The sequence below is a fragment of the Rhamphochromis sp. 'chilingali' genome (genome assembly GCF_963969265.1).
Source record: "Rhamphochromis sp. 'chilingali' genome assembly, chromosome: 16".
NCBI lineage: Eukaryota > Metazoa > Chordata > Actinopteri > Cichliformes > Cichlidae > Rhamphochromis > Rhamphochromis sp. 'chilingali'.
Window position 1 is genome coordinate 19,524,594 of NC_137943.1, and position 19,881 is coordinate 19,544,474.

The following is a 19,881-nucleotide window of genomic DNA, read 5'->3' on the forward strand; positions in this document are numbered from 1 at the left end:
TACTCATAGGCAACATTTGAGAAGCATTACATGGTGTTTAATAGAACTCTATCGCTCAGGCCCAGTGGGGTATGTGTAAAGACTCGAGGTTCATTGTACCAGTAACAGAATCCAGTCTTATTGGCAAAACCCCGTCGAGTGTCATTTACTTATAAAACCATGTCACTAAGCTGTTGGCTGGCATTGTGAAAGCCTTGGAGGCAGGAGCGGAAGAAAAAATAACAACAAGGGCAACGATAGAAGATGAGCAAATTCAAGCATGCAGCCTACTGCGGCATGAATGTCAAATATTCATAGGATCAAAAATATCATTGAGCTTTTACTTTACTTTTTCTTTCCCCTGTGGGTTCAGATAACTCTGGGCCTCGACGAGCAAATCTCTGAAAATCCTCCAAATTCCTGCAGCCCCTCTCTCTGGTATGCCAGCTGCCGGGTGGTGCTCCCTTTGATGTGTGAAATTATTAAAGGGTCAGGAGGACACGCGTATCAGCACACTCCCTCCCATCAGAAACGGCCTCACTTCCTCAGATAGGTGGCTTCTGACAGACGGAGATGAGGAATTGTTCTCTAGCTGCTCCCCCCACCACCACTACCACCCGCCATCTACCTTTTAGCTCCCTTTCTCCCTTTTTTCCCTCGCCCTGCCCTTGATACTCGCCCGGAGATGCCATTTGAGCTTCGAGGAAACTGCTAATTAGAATCAACAATCATTTTCGGCTTTTTTCGACTCTTTTAAGAGAGGTCAGGTAGGCTGTTCTCTGAGGTTTCGTCATATTTAGTTATGTTTTTTTCATTATCTATATTGTGCAGATAAGCAAGCACTTGACAAGCTCATAAAAACTGTCTGAATGCGGTGATTAAATGGCTAATGTGAAACATATTACACAATGTGTTAATCAGTGCTTTTGGTAAAGACAGAGCAACTAGTCCTTATCAGTTTGGCTAACTACTTATTAATGGGAAAGGCTTAGAGGGAACAGAGAGTGCCATGTGAATGGAGCAGTGCCATTCAATTGGTTTCTTTGTTTCCCCCCCAAGAGGTCTGGACAGTTCATCTGGCAGCACCCATTCAGTGAGGTGACTTTACAATGCGAGAAAAAGATTAAAAATCAATGAGGTATAAGACAAAAAGGGTAAGTGGAGGACCATAACCATAGAAACAAAGAGATACGAGTAGAAATATGACAGTTCACTGCACACAGCTGACTTATATGAATGAGATCATGTTGATAATAAAGTGCCTGCCTTTGAGGGAAAATTAGCTTTTTTTTCTCCCCACTTTTTTTGAGTCAAATCTTTTCTTATGACGTCAGTGAAACGAGATGAGATGTGGCTATTTTCAAAATGACGCTCTTCTTAAAGAATAGCTGCCTGAATGTGAGACAATTTTTACCGCTGTGTTTAAAACTATCTCCCTGAGACTGAAAAAAAAGAAAGAAAAGAAAAGCCATCAACATCACAGACTGTGAATGATGGATGTGCACATGTGGTTTTCTCAGTTACTGGAGAGGAACTTACGGATATTCTCTGCGGGAACTTTCACGATGGCGGGCTCAATGAGGTTTTCCGCGAGGACAAACGCCCCTTCCTCCAGGGTATCCAGCAGCATCGTGGCGGCGTGCGTTTGTTCCGTGGAATTCATGTCTTTCCAGGATTTTAGAGCTTCTGGCCTCAAGAGGTTGTCAACAGTGTCCACAATCGCCTGTATCCATGGAGACAAGACAAATTTGTCAGCTTGCACTCCCTCCACCCCCAAATCATAACTTGAGTTTAATGACAAAGAGCAGGGACTGGAAAACAAATAATAATAATAATTATTAAAAAAAAAGATCACAAAAGCAAAATCATTCCAACTGAAGACATGAAGGTCAGAGAAAGCCATGGGTAGCTAAAATAATAATGACGATGGAATATTTAGTGTGTATTATTTAATATTCTGTTTAAAAAGAATAAAGCTAATCTGGGGAAGTCTCTCGTGGGCCAGAGTCTTTATTGAATGATAATGCAAACATCCTTGAGGGTAAAAAGAAATACAAACCAAATGTTTTGGGATTTTGTTCCCCCTTCATTGAATGCTGCATTTGCCCTTCCTGCTTTAAGCAGCTATTTTTCAAAAAACAAACCAAAAAAAAGAAGAAGAAAGCAATCGTATCCATGGACAATACTCTTATTTCCATAACAGGATCTGACCATAATGACTTGGATACAATTTTCCTTGAGGAAAGAGGGCATTATCGTGAAATCCGTGTTCGGCGTAGTAGTGCAAGTGAAAACAGCAGAGAGAGGGGAGGGTGGTGGGATTTCTGCTTGTTTTAAATGGCAATCCTTTCATTTCCTGCTTTCTGATAAGCAGTATGCGAGCAAAACATTCCACAAAACCTACACAAGTATCATATGTTGATAAAACAAGAGTTTCCTTTGACCCTGGCAGGGTGAGTTCATGACTCCTGGCTGGCACAATTAAGAAACAACATCATTAACTTTCTTAACCCCCCTCGAAAAAAAGACAGACATTTGTACACAGATCTAGACGAGCCCTGGGTGTGATAAATCAGAGTGACAATTTAACCATAGGTGCCATTACCCACAGCAAGACCCACCACAATAACGGTAATTAACCAAAACAAGCCCTTGCTCACTGTACCAATTAGTCACAGCTGTGATTATCCAAAACACTAATTGACCAAGGACAGGATTATCCATTTGCTCGGAATAACAAGAAAGGGAATGAACCAAAGTCTGCACCAATATATGATTAACCGCAACGTTTTAACCACCGAGCTGATGTTAACCGCAGCAGTGATGGCTGCATCCAGACAGAGTGCTCAGCATGTCTTTATATCTTGGGTCCAAGCACAAAAAATCAATCTCTGTGGCCCTAACCTTGCAGGCAACTGTGACTATGACAGGAGTTAAGTGTGTGTGTGGTGTCTGTGTGTGTGTGAGTGAGAGAGAGTGAGAGAGAGAGAGTGAGCAAGAGAGAGAGAAGTGGCGATTATGGGGTTGGAGCCATTACAACCAGACAGACACTAAATGGTCTTCTCCTGCCCCCTGGTAAGCCATCCTCAAAGGACCCATGAAATCCAAAAGAAGGGGGGAAAAAGTCTGTCTCCAATTTGTGTAGCACAGAAAGAATCTGTCTTCTGATTTAATTCATGCCTGGGTGGTGGTCAATTTACAAATCACAAGAGTGCAACCACCAGGGGAGCCCCTGTGGCTGCCCATATCAGCTGCTCTGACTTAAACAGCAATGGACGATGATCAGTGACACTGAAAAATAAAATAACAGCCACACTAGCTTTAAGCTAATTGCTAATGCCGGGATGCCAATGTGCTCAATATGGCAATGTTAGGTTCTGGATATTTAGGAGTTAGTTGTAGGTTCCTCATCTTTCATTAGCATGAGGCTTCTGCACAGAGCTCAGACTTTGGTTTTAAGATATTTAATGAAAAACCAGAAACATAACTTATAACAGTGCAGCCGGTTCAATGCCCCAGGGCCCAGAAGGTAGAGGGGACCAGTCAACATCACTATCAAGTAGTCCCCCCCCCCCGGCTTTACACAGCATGCACATATTCACTGTGTTTAGATAAAGGTGGACAGATGTTGCAATATATTGCTTTTATTTCCTGCCCTTCTCTCTTGTCATTTGTGGAAAATGCTTGCAAACCTCCTGACGTCAACTGTGAAACAATTTGTTTGGCAGAGAGTTTCTTACAGAGTAGTTTGTCAGCACAGCCCAGGGGACGACATGGTGGTAAGGGCCCAAAGAAAAATCTGTACGGGGCCAAACATGGTCAGAAGTGTCTGTGACACAATTATGGAAAAAAACAAAATGCTTCGAAATCCAGCATTTATACAGCATGTTGCTCAATTAAATAGTAAATTCTTGCATAAAAGGCTTTTCTACTCTACAATGCCTCATTCGCCCATTAACACAAGCACTTTTTTCTACACTCAGGTGCTTTCTATCTAACGTTCTCACATATTTATACTTCAATGAATGCAACAACTTGAGGTTCAGTATCTTGGCCGAGGATACTTTGGCATGCAGACAGGAGATTGGAGCAACCAGGGATAAAACCACAAAGTTTCTGTTTAGATGACCCTCTCTACCTCCAGAGCTACAGCCCTGCGTTATCCCAAGTCCAATCTCTGTACATTTTCTAAGGTACAGACTTGATGATTTCTCAATATCTCTGTTCTCTATACCTGCAAAATACATCTGCTGAGAACAAAAATGATCCTCCTTGTATTCAGAAGTTTTCTTCAGCAGCAATGTTCAGTGTTTCAGTCACAGGATCTCCTACTAACCAATTCCAGGTACCTCTGAACTCAGATTTCTGGAATTGGGACGACTTAGCGCATTCCAGAAAAAGTGAAAACAACAACAACAACAACAACAACAACAACAACAACAACAACAACAACAACAGGTGATTCAAGTACCACTAGCAACACAATATAACACTTTTTTTATGCTTAAAAACACCGCTGCAGCAGATTCATGGACAGAGCCTGGTCTGCAACTGGCTTGTTCGTTCAGTAAGTCATAAATACACAACAGTGGCAGTGCTGATTAAAGGTTTTACTACTGTTTATGTTCACTGCCGCCATTTTGGATTGTTAACTCTGGGAGGCTGGGGCTGCTTTAACTTTTGGAGGAGGATATTCGAGTATATGGGGAGAACAGACCATAATAATGCATACTTTCAAGCTGCTAAATCTAAACCAAATACGGGCAGGAGGTGTATGGGAGGAACTGCATAAGGAGAGGCCCATCTTTACAAACCATTGTACTTCCAGCAAAGCTAGAGTCTGGGATACAACCACTGGGCACCATGAATATTTGTGTCAATCCACCACTGACACAAAATCTAAACACCATGCAGTGCATCTTCTCCCATGTGTCTACATCACGGCCTTGTCTTCCAGCAGACCCAAGCCCGGGAAAATAAACAGTACTGCACTCCACTAAGTAAAATGTCTGGTGGACAGCCTGCAAAGATCAGACTGGAACACAAACATATTTAATGGGGTTGGAAATTAATCCCACAGATAAATCAAAAAGGGGCCAAGAGGTTTTTTTTTTTGTTTTTTTTTAATTTTATTATTCTTATTATTTGCAATGGCGACAGTAGAATTTGTACAATATAAGCAAGTGAAAATTGAGCACATTGCCACTTTGATCACACTTCTGCCTGACAGGGAGGTGCAATTACAACCGTGGGAAGGCAATTATTCACACGACGTGTAAAGAGCCGACGACAGAAGAGATGGAGGGAGGCAAAAAAAAGAGTGGCGGAGGCAGAGGAGGAGGAGAAAGTTTAAAAGAAAAAACGAAGGGAAGATTTACGAGTGAAGAAGAATATGGATGGCGGCATCCTCAGATGGACAGAATGACAGGGCAGCAGACAGCCGAATCTGAGGAAGTGGCCGCATTTTGTACAAACACATCAGCAGGCACACGCTGTAACAAAATAATCAAAGACATAAAGACAGACAGTGCGGCATGCTGCAAGTCAGACGTTAGGGATCGGGGTGAAAAAGGAATGCAGAAAGCCTGGCAGTTATACCTTCATGTACGCTCTGCATGTCTTCTCCCTTTTTTGAAGCTTTTCCGCACAACCAGACGATCAAGTCCAAGAAACGGATTGAAGAAAGAGGAGGTAAGAAAACAGGAAGCATTAAATCATGCCACTTACCATCAATTACAGAGTTAATGAAAAGAAGAAAAGGCACAAGAGTAATAAGTGCTTTTCAGGGGAGCTGTGTTTGAATACTAAGTATAAATTTGGATCAAGTCAAAGTGAGGGGAGAGAGACGAGAAACGCAAAGCAGCAGTGAGGAAAAAACGCTGAGACCAGATTCTGAAGCTTCCCCATTAGTGATGCTTTAAAATACATTCGGAAGACAAACAATGTGGGATGAGGTCATTTGTATTTCTTGTCATGGAGAAAATAATACAGCGCTAGCTCTCTTTAAAACCCCTTTGTTAGGCTCTTGGCTTTAAATAAGTTGGTGTCTCTTCCTAATTGAGTCAAACCAGAGAAACTCACATATCGTTGCATCAGAATTTGGAAACAAAGAGATAAAAATGTTCCTTGTGTCCAAATTACAACCATACTTAAAGGGAAAAAAAAAAGCACACACAGGAAACCAGAAATGGTTCTTCAACGCAGTCCAGATTGCGCCCGTGGACGCCGGCATTTACTTGTTTATTTGGAGGAAAGGGCTGCGTGAAGCTGAAAGCACCGCGTTCTGTTTTTGTTGGGGGGTGTTCTCAGTTCAGCTTTCTTGAATGCAAATCATGTATGCAATACATTTCTTCTAAACATTTTCAAACCCATGTGTGTAGGCTCGGATGTTCAGGCTTCTTCTTTTTTTTTTTCTTCTTTTACTGGCACCCATTAGTGTCTATTTATTCCAGTATGGCATGGAAATCATTTGGCAGACAGGTTTCAGTCTGCCTTCTGCATTAACCTGATTTCTTTAATCATAAGAAAGCCAGATTCTATAAATCAGGGCAAGGAATTTAAAAAAGATCTTGATTTTGAGTTTTCTTGGTCTTGCAAATACATGTGTGCATGGCTGAAGTGCTCAGACGGGGGGAAACTGTTGGTGGAGAAGCGCAACGAGATCAAAGGAAGGATAACTAAATTATTATATTCACAATTCCAAGCAGGCTGTTTAAAGAGTGACTTTAAAATCAGGCACGGTAGTAGTATTTCTCTGTCAGATTCACCCCTGGTGTGCTCGAGAGTGAAAGTGTGTTTCATTGCAGCTGCAGAACTGCAGGTACAAACAACAGCTCTGTGACAGGATGTCACAATTTTCAAGTAGTTTTAAGTTGAATGTTGTTGTTGTTGTTGCCTTTGAATTGTTCCAATCACCGCAACAATATTGGCATTGCAGTAAGAAACCTGTTAGCTCTTATCTTCAAATAATAGCGGTGCAGCTGTCTGAACACATGGGCGCAAACAATGGGCGTCATTTTTGGTTGTTTTGGGGTTTTTTTTGTTCAAAATCACTTTGTTTACACAGCAACTGCTCCAAAGTCTGAATAACAATGTAATTTTTCAAAACTGTCACTCAAATCGCCACGGGACTGCCAGCAGCTACGAGATGTAGTTTTGTCTCAGGCCTGCTTTCTTTCCACTGAGCACCTGCATGAGCTCCAGGAGGGGGCACCTCCACACTTGTCAGCAATGAAGAGTTATTCTTTGTGCTGGTTGGGGGCTCGTGGCCATTAGCTCCTTAAAGGTGGAGCTGCCAGGTGAGCCTGTGTTTTCCAACGCTGGTAATTACCAAGGAACTCTAGAGGAATGAGCTTCCCCCGCAGGGTTAGACCTGCCTCCCTAGCCCCCTCACCTCAGACTGCGTGTGTTTGGATGATGCATACGTGCATGTAAGAAAAGCGCAGAGCGGCTTGTGTGCATCTGTGTGTGTGTTTTGCTAATGAATGTCCTGAGTCATGCTGACACAGAACCAGGGCAAAACAGGGACAACGTTTAACGAGAGGTCAGAAAAGGAAAGGGCCAGGGAGGATTTTCACAGCACCTTGTTGAAGCTGCGTCCAGCTGAGTCCTTCTCGTTGGGCTTGAGCTCCTGCAGCTGAGCATCGAGGATGTCCACGAGCTGCTCCATCAGGCGCACCGATGAGCTGACGTCGCCGGCAAACACCGGGCCCTGTGTGTGACGTGCCAGCTCATTGGCTAAATTTGCAGCGTTTTCGCCGCTTCGGATCTAAAAAAAAACAACAAAAAAAAAACAACCACGGGGAGAAACACGGGGGTGTCAGTAAAGTGTCAGTGATGCAGCGCTCAGATCAGAGTCATGCAATATGAACCTGGACTAATATCTCTCACACACATCTGAAAATTCACAGCAAGTCTAGAAGGAATTTGTCTTTGTGTGCAGACGGAATGCACTCATGGTGACTGTATGATTAACCAGGGACGTTATAACATAACTATGTCTTATTAAATGCACAGCAGTACTCTCTCCAAACAGAGAACCACTACAATACTGTGTACATATTTTATATAAAATGTTCAAGGTGTCTTTTGCCACAAACGAATCAATTTTTTGCACTAAAGTGCGGCAACAACGACATCAATCAAAATGTGACTTTGAAGTGCCGCTGCCAATTAAACTTCAAATAGAGGAAGCTAATGCAAAACCAACATACCATTAATCCTTGAGCCATTCAGCCTCCAAAAAAATAATTCAGGGCTATCAGAAGTATCTTGTAGCTACATTACAATATCTCCCCACTTACTAAAAAGTACTACAGTGGTGTCAACAAACCAGAAGCATTGCAGCTCTAAGGCCCACCATCGCTGGCAATTATATCTTAATAAAATCTAACATCAGGACTTATACAGCCAATTCAGCCAATTAAACGCTGTTCATATTAGTTTCACTTTTTAATGAGCAAATATGCAAAGCTTAGAACAGATAACTAAAGCTCCTGCTTATTATATGTCATAGCAAGGCTAGCAGTGTGTATAATCGCCTGAGAGTAATGGAGTTGTGTGAGTTTTTCGACTTGGCAACAGTGCGTAAGATGCAAAATGTTTTGTTGGGTTTTTTTTTTTTTTTTCCCCCTATCTCTGTGCGTTACTTTGAGGGAAAATACTGTTAACTGAATGCTTCTAAAAATATGCAAAAACATGTTGCATTAAAACTTGAATGACGAAAATTCTGGAAGAAGCAGAAACTGTAAGTGTTGCTAACTTTTGTCCAAACACAGGATTCGGACCTCACTTTCCCAGCTGAAATTCCTCTTTTCTTCCTTTTTAAAGCCTATTACACCTCTGCATTTGACTTCCATTTGTAACTGCTTAGTATTCCTCATCCAATGAGGTCTCCAAGGACTCCACACAGATGAGGAACATGAGTCTAGCTCCCTCTCTAAACTAGAGTATGCTGAAAGGTAATTATGGATTTTAGTCCAGTGATGCCGAAAACATATTGCATACCCCAGTTTTAATGCAGTGTGCATACTTTCTCTATTACACTTCATTTTGCTGTGTTTCTAGCGTAAAAACTGAGCGTATCCAACACTTTTTCACTTACTACTGTTTTTTTGTTTTTGATTTTTTTAAACACACAGCTGTTCATTAGCCAAGATGTCTTTCAACAATAGACTGAAACCCTGCCTGAACCTGCAGCATTCTGTAGGTGTTTTTATTTTTTCAAGAGAAACAATAATCTCTTCTTTAGGGTTTGCTATGTTTTACATTCCTGTGCATCTAAGCAACTGTTATCTGCACATCTACATTACATTTCTACCTGCATGACATCAAAGCATAAATGTCACCGCAGAAAGAAACCGTGGCTCTTTGATTCTCACTAACAGACTGCAGTTCTTGGCATTTACTCCTGATGCTTTAGCTCATTTCTTTCTGCTGCCAAACAGCATTTTAGTTACCCTTGAAAGTTTCGTGTACACTTGAAAAGTTCTGTGCTGGAAAAATAAACCAAGCTAGGGAACGAGGTCAGAAATTACCGCTGTATGTTGGATCGCAGCCATTTTACGTGGTTGTTTGCTGCTATATTTTTGTGATCGACAAATTCTCCTTTTACCTTTTGTGCCACTTGAGTCACCCAGTGGGAGGTGCAGTTGCTGAGGTCTGGCCCTTTGGAGCACCATGTCCCTGCCATGGTGCAGAGGAAAGAGGCGATGCCTGCAGTACCACAGAATAAAAACAACAGTTGGAGGGGAGCCAGAATGTTGCTCAGATACAGTTTCTCCTGCTTATCCTTCATTCATGCAGACTCTTCACCCGGAACAAAGATTTCTAAATGATTGAAAACCTAAAAGCTTTGTAGACTGTACAAAAAAGTACAGAAAGGACACTAAAAGACTATTAGAGTTCTACAAAGCTTGGGGGAAAATACACAGAAAAAAAGAAAAGGTGGACGCAGTGGTTTGTTATTGATCGTAAACAAATATTTTAAAGACCTCTTGCTATGCATGTACAAATAAAACACGAATCCTCCAGATAACATGCAGCTTGACTAGTAAAAGCTAAATCTTTTTCCTTTCTCAATATCATCTCCTTTCCCACTTTCTTTTGAGTCTTTTCAGTTGCCAATCTTTGCAACGGGATGTTTAGATGGATTTTGTGAGATTACGGCAGATGATCACCTGCAAAATTAATGGCCAAATTTCTTCATTTGTAGGAGGATTTTTAATCTGGCTATCTAATAGAAGCAGTCCAACATCTTTTTTACTTTTACTTTTGGTCTGTTACAGATAGTTTTTCCCCCCTCTGTGTGATTTCCTTTCAAGGAGAAATGGGCTTCAAAATTACAGTAACTAGGTACATTTCGAAATCTTATTTTTGTCAAAAAGGCTCAAATCCTGCTATAATACATTTTTAGACTGACATGTCCATTTTATGAAGTTTTACAAAAAACAAAAAAAAAGACAAGTAAACCAAGATGGAAGCGAGACCTAAATAAGTACAGCTAAATAACTCTGCAATTTTAACATGTTTAATTGGGAGCTTTGCTTTTTTTTGCTAAACTGTGATTTGTGATCATTCTGAGGTTTGGTTTATACCTGATTGTTAATGGCACTAATTATTTGGCACTAACCTCCTAGAGAGTAAGGACCAATTAAGGAAATTCAAAGCAGTTGGAATAAGACGCAAAATAAACATTTATGAATTAGTGTTTCAACAGAAACAGTATTTCTGTAAGCTGTAAACTTTTGCAAACTGTCAGAGAAATGTATATTTTAATATATGAAAATATTGTGTATTGTTCCTGTGCCATTGTTTTAATTGACCATTTAAATGAATATTTTCACATTTGTGTTCAAATATCTTTTTGTCTTTATGGTGAATGTTAGACACCATTAATGTCAAAATGTAATTGTTAATACATATCTTTAGACGTGTCATAAAAATAGACCTAAACCCTAGAAACAATTACTTTAGCTTAGCTTAAACTCGGACAAATTGATAGGCAGAAAAAAAGCTAGCATAAAATTACCAAATGATTTTTGTAAGAAGTCATAACAGAAGAAAACACACATTTTTCACAAAACCAGCAGTATATGTCTTAAATAAAACAAAATATAAAATGTTGATTATTAAACTTTAGAGGCAATACGAGACATCTTTAGGCTAGTAAGCTTAGCACTGTTTCCAGTTTAAGCTAAGCTAATAAGCGCCTAGCTCTTGCTCTATACTTAGTTCTTCAGATAAGATAAGAGATGACAGTTTCATTTATTTTGGATTTTCTGTAATGCATACAAGATTACAATCATGCACACAAGCTCAAATATATACATACTGTATACCCCCACTAATATTTGGTCAACTGTCCCTTAGCTAGCTGCACATTGACAAAATGCAACCAATTAACAGGTTTCTGGCATAATTCTGGCTGAATATTTGACTACTCTTCTTGGTAGAGTTGATTTAAATTGGTTAATTCCCTGGCACCGACCCAGCTGTAACGCCCTAGGACCTGGCGTCCACATATGTGGACATCACATTTTGGGTTGTCTAGACCAAAATTCTAAATTTTGTTCTACAGGGGCCTTATATCCACGTACGAGGACATTATACTGTCACTGTTCTCTCGAAATTTAAAACAAATGTCTTCATATGTGGATCTTATTTTTCTCAGAAACAAAAATCAGGTAAAAAAAAAAAAATTACGGTAATTCTTTGTTTTTACATTCATCAGGTTCCAATCAGCCCAAATAGCATAGAGAAATTAAAATTGCATGCCATGAAAGAGTTTGGGTCTTAGGAGGTTAAGTCTAGTCCAGAACAGGGCTGAGGTCGGGGCTTCTGAAAGGTCATTCAAAAGCTTGATGTTAGCTCGCTTTATCCATTCAAAAACCAACTTTGATGTGCGTTTGGGATCATTGCCTTTCACGAACACACAATAGTCCAATTTTCACCCATCAAGTTTCACCACCCTCCTTCTACAAGACATTTGGCTTGCCCGTGAGGGCAGCTGCAAATTTTTGTGAAGCTTGAAGGTGTTAATTCTGGAGCTGGGGCTTCCATCAGCCGGTGTTTAATCAGTTTCCAGTTCATGGCAGGCTTCAGCCTTTGTGGTTACTGGTTTGTTTTTGAACATCCTAACCAATTTCCTCTTACAAAGGTGGTGAAACATCCTAATAACTCATAGTTGTATACAATAGTTTGAACCTGCAGTTTTCTAATCTGCAGTTGTCCTGCATATTTGAGTTGGCCAAGACTTTACGCCAGGTACCCTTCCTGACGCAGCTCTCCCCAGTTATCCAGGCCTGGAGCTGGAACTATAGCAGTACACTGGCTGGTTCCAAGACACCTTCCAAACTTATATAAATCTAAAACTCTTTCCCAGTGCTTTGATATTGATTAATCCAATTAGTGCTGCCAAACAAATCCTTTTGATGCTGGCAAAGAGAAATTACAAGTTGTAATCAATTATGACCACTTACAAGAAGTTACTAGACCTTGGTTTTGTCAAGTTAAAATATATTGTAGAACTTTAAGCATCAAAAACTGTAAATGCATGTATATTTTTGACCCTGTGTTGATTAGGAAAATTCAAAATAAATTCAAACTTTTTGAACTGTCTTGTCTTGTTTTTTTCTTAACTTGTTAAAAGTGTATGCTGTATAGTCACTGCACCCAGGAAAAACAACAGTATAAAGAAATAACTAAAAGCCCAGAATTACAGCAACATTCATGCCTATGAGGACTGTATACACACACACACACACACACACACACACACACACACACACACACACACACACACACACACACACACACACACACACACAGGCAATGGTTTTCTTGTCCACACTTCAGAGGGTGAATAAGCATTTCTTTAAATGTCAGACTGTTCCTCTGTTAAAACCCTATGGTCACAGGGCTGCTAAAAGCTTCAGTGGAATACTTTTACAGAAAAAGAAAAAGAACGTCTACCTCTAGCAGGCACACAGTAGACAAAATGTTGAATTTTCATGTTTCAAGAAAAGTGGAGGAAATACCTCTGGTCCCCTTGGGGCAGGGCCTCTCCACAGTAGTCCCAGTGTGGGTCTGGGGCCAGTCAATGGCTCTCCTCCTAGTCGCCTCGCAGAAGCGTCTGGGTGTTGGAGGCAGCTCTGGGATAGTGGGCTCAGCGGTACTCGAGCCTCGGCTGTCCTCAAACGGATCTCTGCCATCTCTTGGATCTGCTCCTGCCACTGTGGTGTCACCGCGCCCCTTCACAGTGGACGCGGCAGTGGTGGTGGTAATTGTTGTGGTCTTAGGCATGGCAGACGAGACAGAGGCGTCTTCGGTGGTTGGCACTAGAGAGAGAGAGGGAGGGAGAGAGCAGTGACGCTGTTAGAGCTCGAGACATAAACGTCCTCGCCTTGAACCCCTGCTGTTTCTCGCAGTGGGGGGGACTGCATCTGCTTTGAGCCTCATGGTTTGTTGGTATTACTAGAGTTACTGCTTCCCATATTATCTGGAAATAAAAGCATTGTGCGGCTTTCACTCTTTATTTCCACTTTCTCCCCCCCCAGCTCATTTACTAAAAGAAATCAAGATAAACATGCAAACACAACAGTATCACTTACTATTTTATACTTTACTTAAGCCCATAAATAACAACAACAAAAAGGCAATGGCAGTCAGGCATCCTTTGACATAGCAGTTTCTTCCCAGCAGAGTCAGTACCTTGGACTGATTAAATATCAACAATGAAGACAAAGCCTGTCTGCATTTTACCTTTTTGCTGCCTTGTTCATCTCTCTTTCACTCAGATAAAGCTGGTGTGCGGAAGGAGAATTGCACTGCTCTGGGCAAAAACCATACATCAGCAATAATGCGATTCCACTGTATTCAGTCCACGGTTACCCTGCGAAGCAAATCTTTGCGTGAATGTGCACGTGTGCACGTGTGCTTGTGTTTGCTCGATTAGTCAGGTGTGTCTCTGTTTAAAACCACTGTGTGCACACAGATGGATATCTGCTGCACAGAGCCTGGAGATAACTGGGAAATGGGTTCAGAAATGGGAAATCTATAAATTTTATACAGTATGAATAGCCAATAAGAATAAAAGGAAAACACATTGTGTGTATGTGCACAGGTCTACGTGTATATACTGGGCTACTTGTCTCCTGCATGAATGATCATACATTTCTGCCCACAACCACTTGATTGTATTTTGAGATAAAAGCAGATTCCCAAAATGAGGTCTGCCGCTGTGAAAGGCACCATAGGGTTGTCTTCAGTTTCCCTGGGAGCTGATGGGAAAACGCAATATCATCCTGTCTGACAGTCCATCATCAGACACATTTCTCCATTTCCTGAGAATGGTGACTGTCTCCACTTTAATCAGCCAGTCAGGTGAATATGTACGTTTTCACTGGACAAAAAAAATATTTAAATATATTAAATAAGTTATATGTGGTGATGCAGGGAGTGGAGAAAAGCATTAGTGTGACAGTGGGTGGAGTGGGGTGTTACTCATTTGTGCCGGAATTGTGACAATTCTCTCAATGACCTTTCCTCCAGACAGGAGCTCTGGGTAATTACCTTACACTCATTTGGTCCTGGTGTGTTTGACACCTGCACATGCACAACCATCAGCTAAGGTGCAGTTAGCAGTTAGCATAGCCTTCAGTTATCAGGACAATGTGCAGAATAAGCTAAAAAATGACGGCCAAAACATACCAAAGCAATCAAAAAGAAAAGTGGACAGACATCCGATTCCCCCCCCCCCTCTCTCTACCTTTTGGGAAGATGCATTAAACAAACTTTTATTTATTCCTTTACAGATAAATAACTTTGAGGCTATCAGATAATAAAAAACAATGCTACAGAAAAAACAACAACAAAACAAAACAAAAAAAATGGTGTTTCAAACATATTATATATTGCAGATGAGGATTTTTTATTGACTCAGGAGAAGTGAGATGATTCATAGGCTGACTTGGTTGATTCAATATACGCATATAATGCAATACAAGGGCAAGTGTAATTAGGTTTCAGAATATTAAACCTCTCCATACCTGAGCAAACTTGTGCTTTTCCACAGGCTGATATAAGCTCTAATATGCATCTGGCTGTAACAGCATGCTTGCTTCACCTGATTAACCTGCTCCTGAGACGCTGTTTCTCCAACTCAAGAGACCAAAGCACCAAACTTATTACCCTGTACTGAGAACTATTTAGTTTGCTTTTCGGTATTTATATTCTGTTTTATATTCACATCGTGAACCAAAACAGCTCAATTATTTATTTAATACTATTTTATTTTAGCATTTTTACCATATTTTAACATAGCTTTTTTTAAATTAATGCCAATCAGATTTTGTAACAAATCAAACACAATCAATTAGCTCCAACACAGTCTGAAGCAGACTAGCTGAGATTTAAATGTGCAAAAATTCAATACAAATACTCATTTAGTCATGAATATTTAATAATAAGTGCTTCAGACTTATTTCTGTTAATCACTTAATTGATTATATGACTCATCACACAATGCCATTTCAAATATATGAGTCAAAACCCTCGCATAACAATAAAGCATTCCCAGTTCAGTATTCCAACACAGAGCTGTAACTTGATTATTCTTATTAGTGATTAAATTGCTTATAGCTTCCCTAATATAAAAGAAAAATGCCCAAGGTTTTTAAAAAAAGAGAAGATCATCACATCTGTAACGTTGAGAAATTATAAAAAAGGATTCAGAGTTTGTGGGTCGTCATATTCGTTTATGTTCATGTGCATTTTAAATTGATTATCCAGGCACAGGGTGCAAATTTCGACAGCTCTATAGCAGCCGGCATCCCTAAATATTTTTCATACTATTAGATCATATACATCATTTACTATTAGATGGTCATTGTCTCTTGTAAGAGACTGTCAGGGAGAGTCATGGACTCGTATCACTGTAATTAGGAGTGGTACTCTGATGTCAAGAGCGATTTTTATTCTAATCAAAGACGTGATACCATCTTTGTAGCTGCTTATAGTCATCATGTCTTGGGTTTCATATCACAATGTGACTGAGAATAACACCAAGAACATCAAATATCTATTCAGTAGTACATCCAGTAATGTGCTTATCAGATGTCGATGCATCTGAGGGGTTATTTTGATGTCTGTGCACCATGCTCGCTACAATTTTCCTTTGATTGCAAAGAGCAAATTCCCCTCCAGTAAGAGCCCTGTGTCCTCTGATAGCACTCAACCAAGAGAGGGCTGCACCAATTAGCTACCATTTCTCTCGAGAGGCAGCGAAGTCGCTCTTTATGGGCAATCTGACACCAAAGGCATACTGTTGACATATGGTGAATAATACCTCTTGTAAATAATGGAAGAGTTTGAGATTGAATGCTTGAAAAATGACTGTCACCAGTGTCAAAACAGAGTGTGTAAATTAAAACAGAGCTAAAAGGAAGGAAAACCATTATGCAAGATCATCCATCAAGACACTGGAGATGGAACAGAATTAGTTTTATCACTTTATAGCCCCCCAGAGTCATTTACGTATCCGAGAGGAAGATGACAAAAAATATTAAACCATAATCAGATGATCAGAGGTCTAGACACTCTGTTTGTCCTTGCTTTTATAGCTGACACGGCTGTACTAAAACAGCGTGTTTTTGGGTTTTTGTTTTTTTTTCCATATCAAATTACACACATCGAGCGAGAGCAGTAAAAACTATGTACCTGTCCAGATAGACACCAGAATAAATGCATCATAAGCTGCCTAATACTTGCTATTAAGGGAAAAGCAATGACAGCTGCAGTCAAATCAAGCTGTTTTAATTGCTTTCAGTTTTGAAGCTGAATCACTTACAAGGCTAATCCTCACAGTAGACGAACAAACAGACCCACACAGCTGAAAGGAAATCATTGCCATCGGTTAGAAATCATCCTTGCATTACCAGAATTCCTTTTCGGAGCTATACGAGTTGATAGATTTGTAATGAATGGAAGAAGGAAGCACGGTAAATAATGTACAGTCTGATGGGTAAAAATAAGACTGCAGCCAGCAGCTGGTAGCTTAGCCCACCGTGACTCCATGTGGGGGTCCTCGTGTATCCATGTGTGGTTTGATTGGCCTGACTCCACAGCGAGGGGGAGGAAAAGAGCCACGCAGAAGCTACAGTTGGTTTTTTGCCTCTTTACCTAAAGCCACTGCTGGTAATTAATGACAGAAACAAATCCCAGAAGTCATGAATTTTGCATTAGGCTGTTTATATGCACTAATGCTCTTCTGCCTGATTCAAGCTTTCGTGACTTGAGCTTGGCATGCAGGGTACAAAAAAAACCGCAAAACAATCCATGTGTACTTTCTGATCCGATGCCAAAGTTCATGTCATTATTCCTCCTAAAAGTACAAAAAGTGGAGTTATTATGAAATTGTTGCAGGGCTGACTGCTTTATTGACACTTATTCTTTAAAGAGCAGAAGACAGAAAAAGGCTCTGCCCGACATATCCTATGTCTGTGTGGGGTAATTTATGAGGCCTGAAACTGAATACCGTGGAGCAGCAGACATAGCACAGTCACAACCTGACAGTCTGAGTCAGAAGGATGGCAGAGCGGCTCACAATACAGACACATGCATGCAGACAGGAAGATATATGCGCAGACAGAAATACACTCTGAGCAAAACACCCCAAAACCCTCTGTCATATAGGCCTATAAGGTCCACTGAAAAAAGTTTTCCTGTCATAATCCACCAAGCAGAACAATTAGAGCTGTTCCAAATCCCCGACTCATTCTCTGGAGCCCCTATTTCTGTTGCCAAACATCATGCATCAGAGGGTGGAACACAGGCTTAGTGCATGACACATCTATAAATGTCCTCCGTCTTGAAGGCACACCTGGAGGCGTCGTTCTGAGATATGAAAGCAAACCAAAGTGCAGCATGGCGCACAGCTGGATTTAGCCGACAGATATGCGCCGCATGCAGGATATGATAATAATTGTTTTGTAATTTAGCAGAGAGCCCACTTATTGCTCACTGCTACCATGCTATTCCAAGGAGCTAAGCGTTTCGGATAAAGCCAATAATTTTATGCCTCTTGTCTTTAAGACCTCAAATCGATGCTACCTAAAAGACAAATTAATTTTCTGTTTTCTCTCCTTGTTCGCATGAAAAGCTTTCTGCAATTACTGGTCCTTTTGATTGACTTCTGAGCTGTTCGGACTGAAATCCGCTAATGTCTCTGCACATCACAGAGAATACATTACCGCTGTCCCTCTTGGTTCTGTAACTACGGGCACTGAGAAGGTAGACTCTCCAGATATTGACCAGAGCTTTTCGTGTTCTCAACGCATTAGCAGAGCATAGAAGTTTCCTCTAAACTTGCGCAAATTATTTAGAGCAATAGGCGAGAGCGATCGATTTGGGGAATGATCCGAGCTAATCACCTCAACCCGGGGCCGAATTAAGAAACCTGCACTGTTACCAACACAAGGTAAAGGAAATATAGACAAGTTGCTAAGGTCAATTATTTTCTGCTTTGATCAGTTTGCTAAAAAAAACAAAAAAAAACAACTTAATATAAACCCCTAATCCTGCTAGCGTTTCAGCGCCTCTGTAGGATGAGCACTACGGCCAAGGTTGATGCTTCTGACAGAAAAGGACACCGACGTTCATTGTATTACACGAGCTCTAAAAAGGAGAGAGATACATTGGGTTTGGTGTTCGAGGTAACTTCACTCTGTGGTCGATGAATCTTAATGGGCACAATTAATTTCCTTTACGCCTCAAGTGCCCCACAGTTTCAGAGAGAGAGAGAGAGACATTATTTCAGCACCATTAGATTACCCTGCAGAATAGGTTGTTTAATTCAACGGCATATCATGGGCAGCAATAAATCCTAATAGCTACACAGTAAAGAAGTTAAAGGTGTAAATCTGAAAAAAACCTAATAAACAAGAACCAATTATTTTCAAGTGCCATTCACGGGATCTGGCATGCTGCTGCTGCTGGCCTTGGCATCTACAGATGCCTCCTCTCTCCTACTCGAGCTCGCAACATTTCATAATGTTCTCATAAGGCGCACTTAATGAACCACACTGACAAGTTCTGCTGCAAAGACACATTTCTGATTGGATCCCAACAACGGAACAGTGGCAGGAAGCCCGCACTTCGAATAATGAGTGAAATCAACAGCTATGTTCTTTGGGGTTTCTTGATTAAATGCACTGTTGCTGCAGCAAGTGGCAACACCAGGCTTCAGTGGCATTTATGTTTACCGAGCCATTGCAGTAGCTGAGGGAGCACATTAGGCCCTTCATTGAAAATGCTCTGTGATGGCCACTTTTCTCCTCTCCCCAAGACTCCTTTTGAGACAAGGAGGGTAATTATGATAATTCAGTTGTTAATTACATTTACATACATCAGGACGTGAGGAGTTGAGCAGGCAGTTTGCATGCATGACGAACTCATTAAAGTTGGGAGTATTTTTCATATCTTCTCCAACATACTCTTAATTGAGGCTTTGGTTGTTCCGCGACTCAGACACAAACCCGGAGCCTCCCTTGGGTGTCGAGTTATCATGCCGGGGGAGATTCCAGGGAACAGCGGGAAAACAAACAGACGTGTTGACAAGAGGCCAGAGTTCAGGAGCACACAGCCTCCATTGAGACGTCAGCGGCAAACCGCCCCCACCCTACCCCCCTCGCCACTTTTCAACAGCTCAGGTCAGGAATCAGATTTCCCCCACCGCTGTGCGTAGCCCCTCCCGAATATCCAGAAGTTAAAAAATCATAACCTAATCCGGACCACTGCCTGAGGGCAACCTGAGCTTCTAACGTATCGTCGAGTCAGGTCAAGATTCTTGTTTTCCACACTTCATACAGAAGACTTAGAGAAGCCGAGCTTTATGGGATAAGATGG

The 19,881-nt window shown here is 41.0% G+C and overlaps 1 protein-coding gene across 7 annotated transcripts in view; it reads right to left on the reverse strand.

The window, feature by feature from the left end:
* adgrl2b.1 (adhesion G protein-coupled receptor L2b, tandem duplicate 1) overlaps positions 1-19,881 on the reverse strand; it is a 90,454-nt gene that overhangs the window by 23,872 nt on the left and 46,701 nt on the right. For 5 of the 7 annotated variants that reach the window (XM_080906994.1, XM_080906991.1, XM_080906996.1 and 2 more), the window contains 5 exons: positions 13,017-13,316; positions 9,593-9,693; positions 7,562-7,747; positions 5,578-5,616; positions 1,519-1,702 (listed from right to left, as the gene is read on the reverse strand). In XM_080906994.1, the coding sequence (XP_080763120.1) occupies positions 1,519-1,702; positions 5,578-5,616; positions 7,562-7,747; positions 9,593-9,693; positions 13,017-13,316 (810 nt within the window). The remainder of the gene's footprint in view (positions 1-1,518; positions 1,703-5,577; positions 5,617-7,561; positions 7,748-9,592; positions 9,694-13,016; positions 13,317-19,881) is intronic. The other 2 variants (XM_080906995.1, XM_080906993.1) reach the window with 1 other exon arrangement.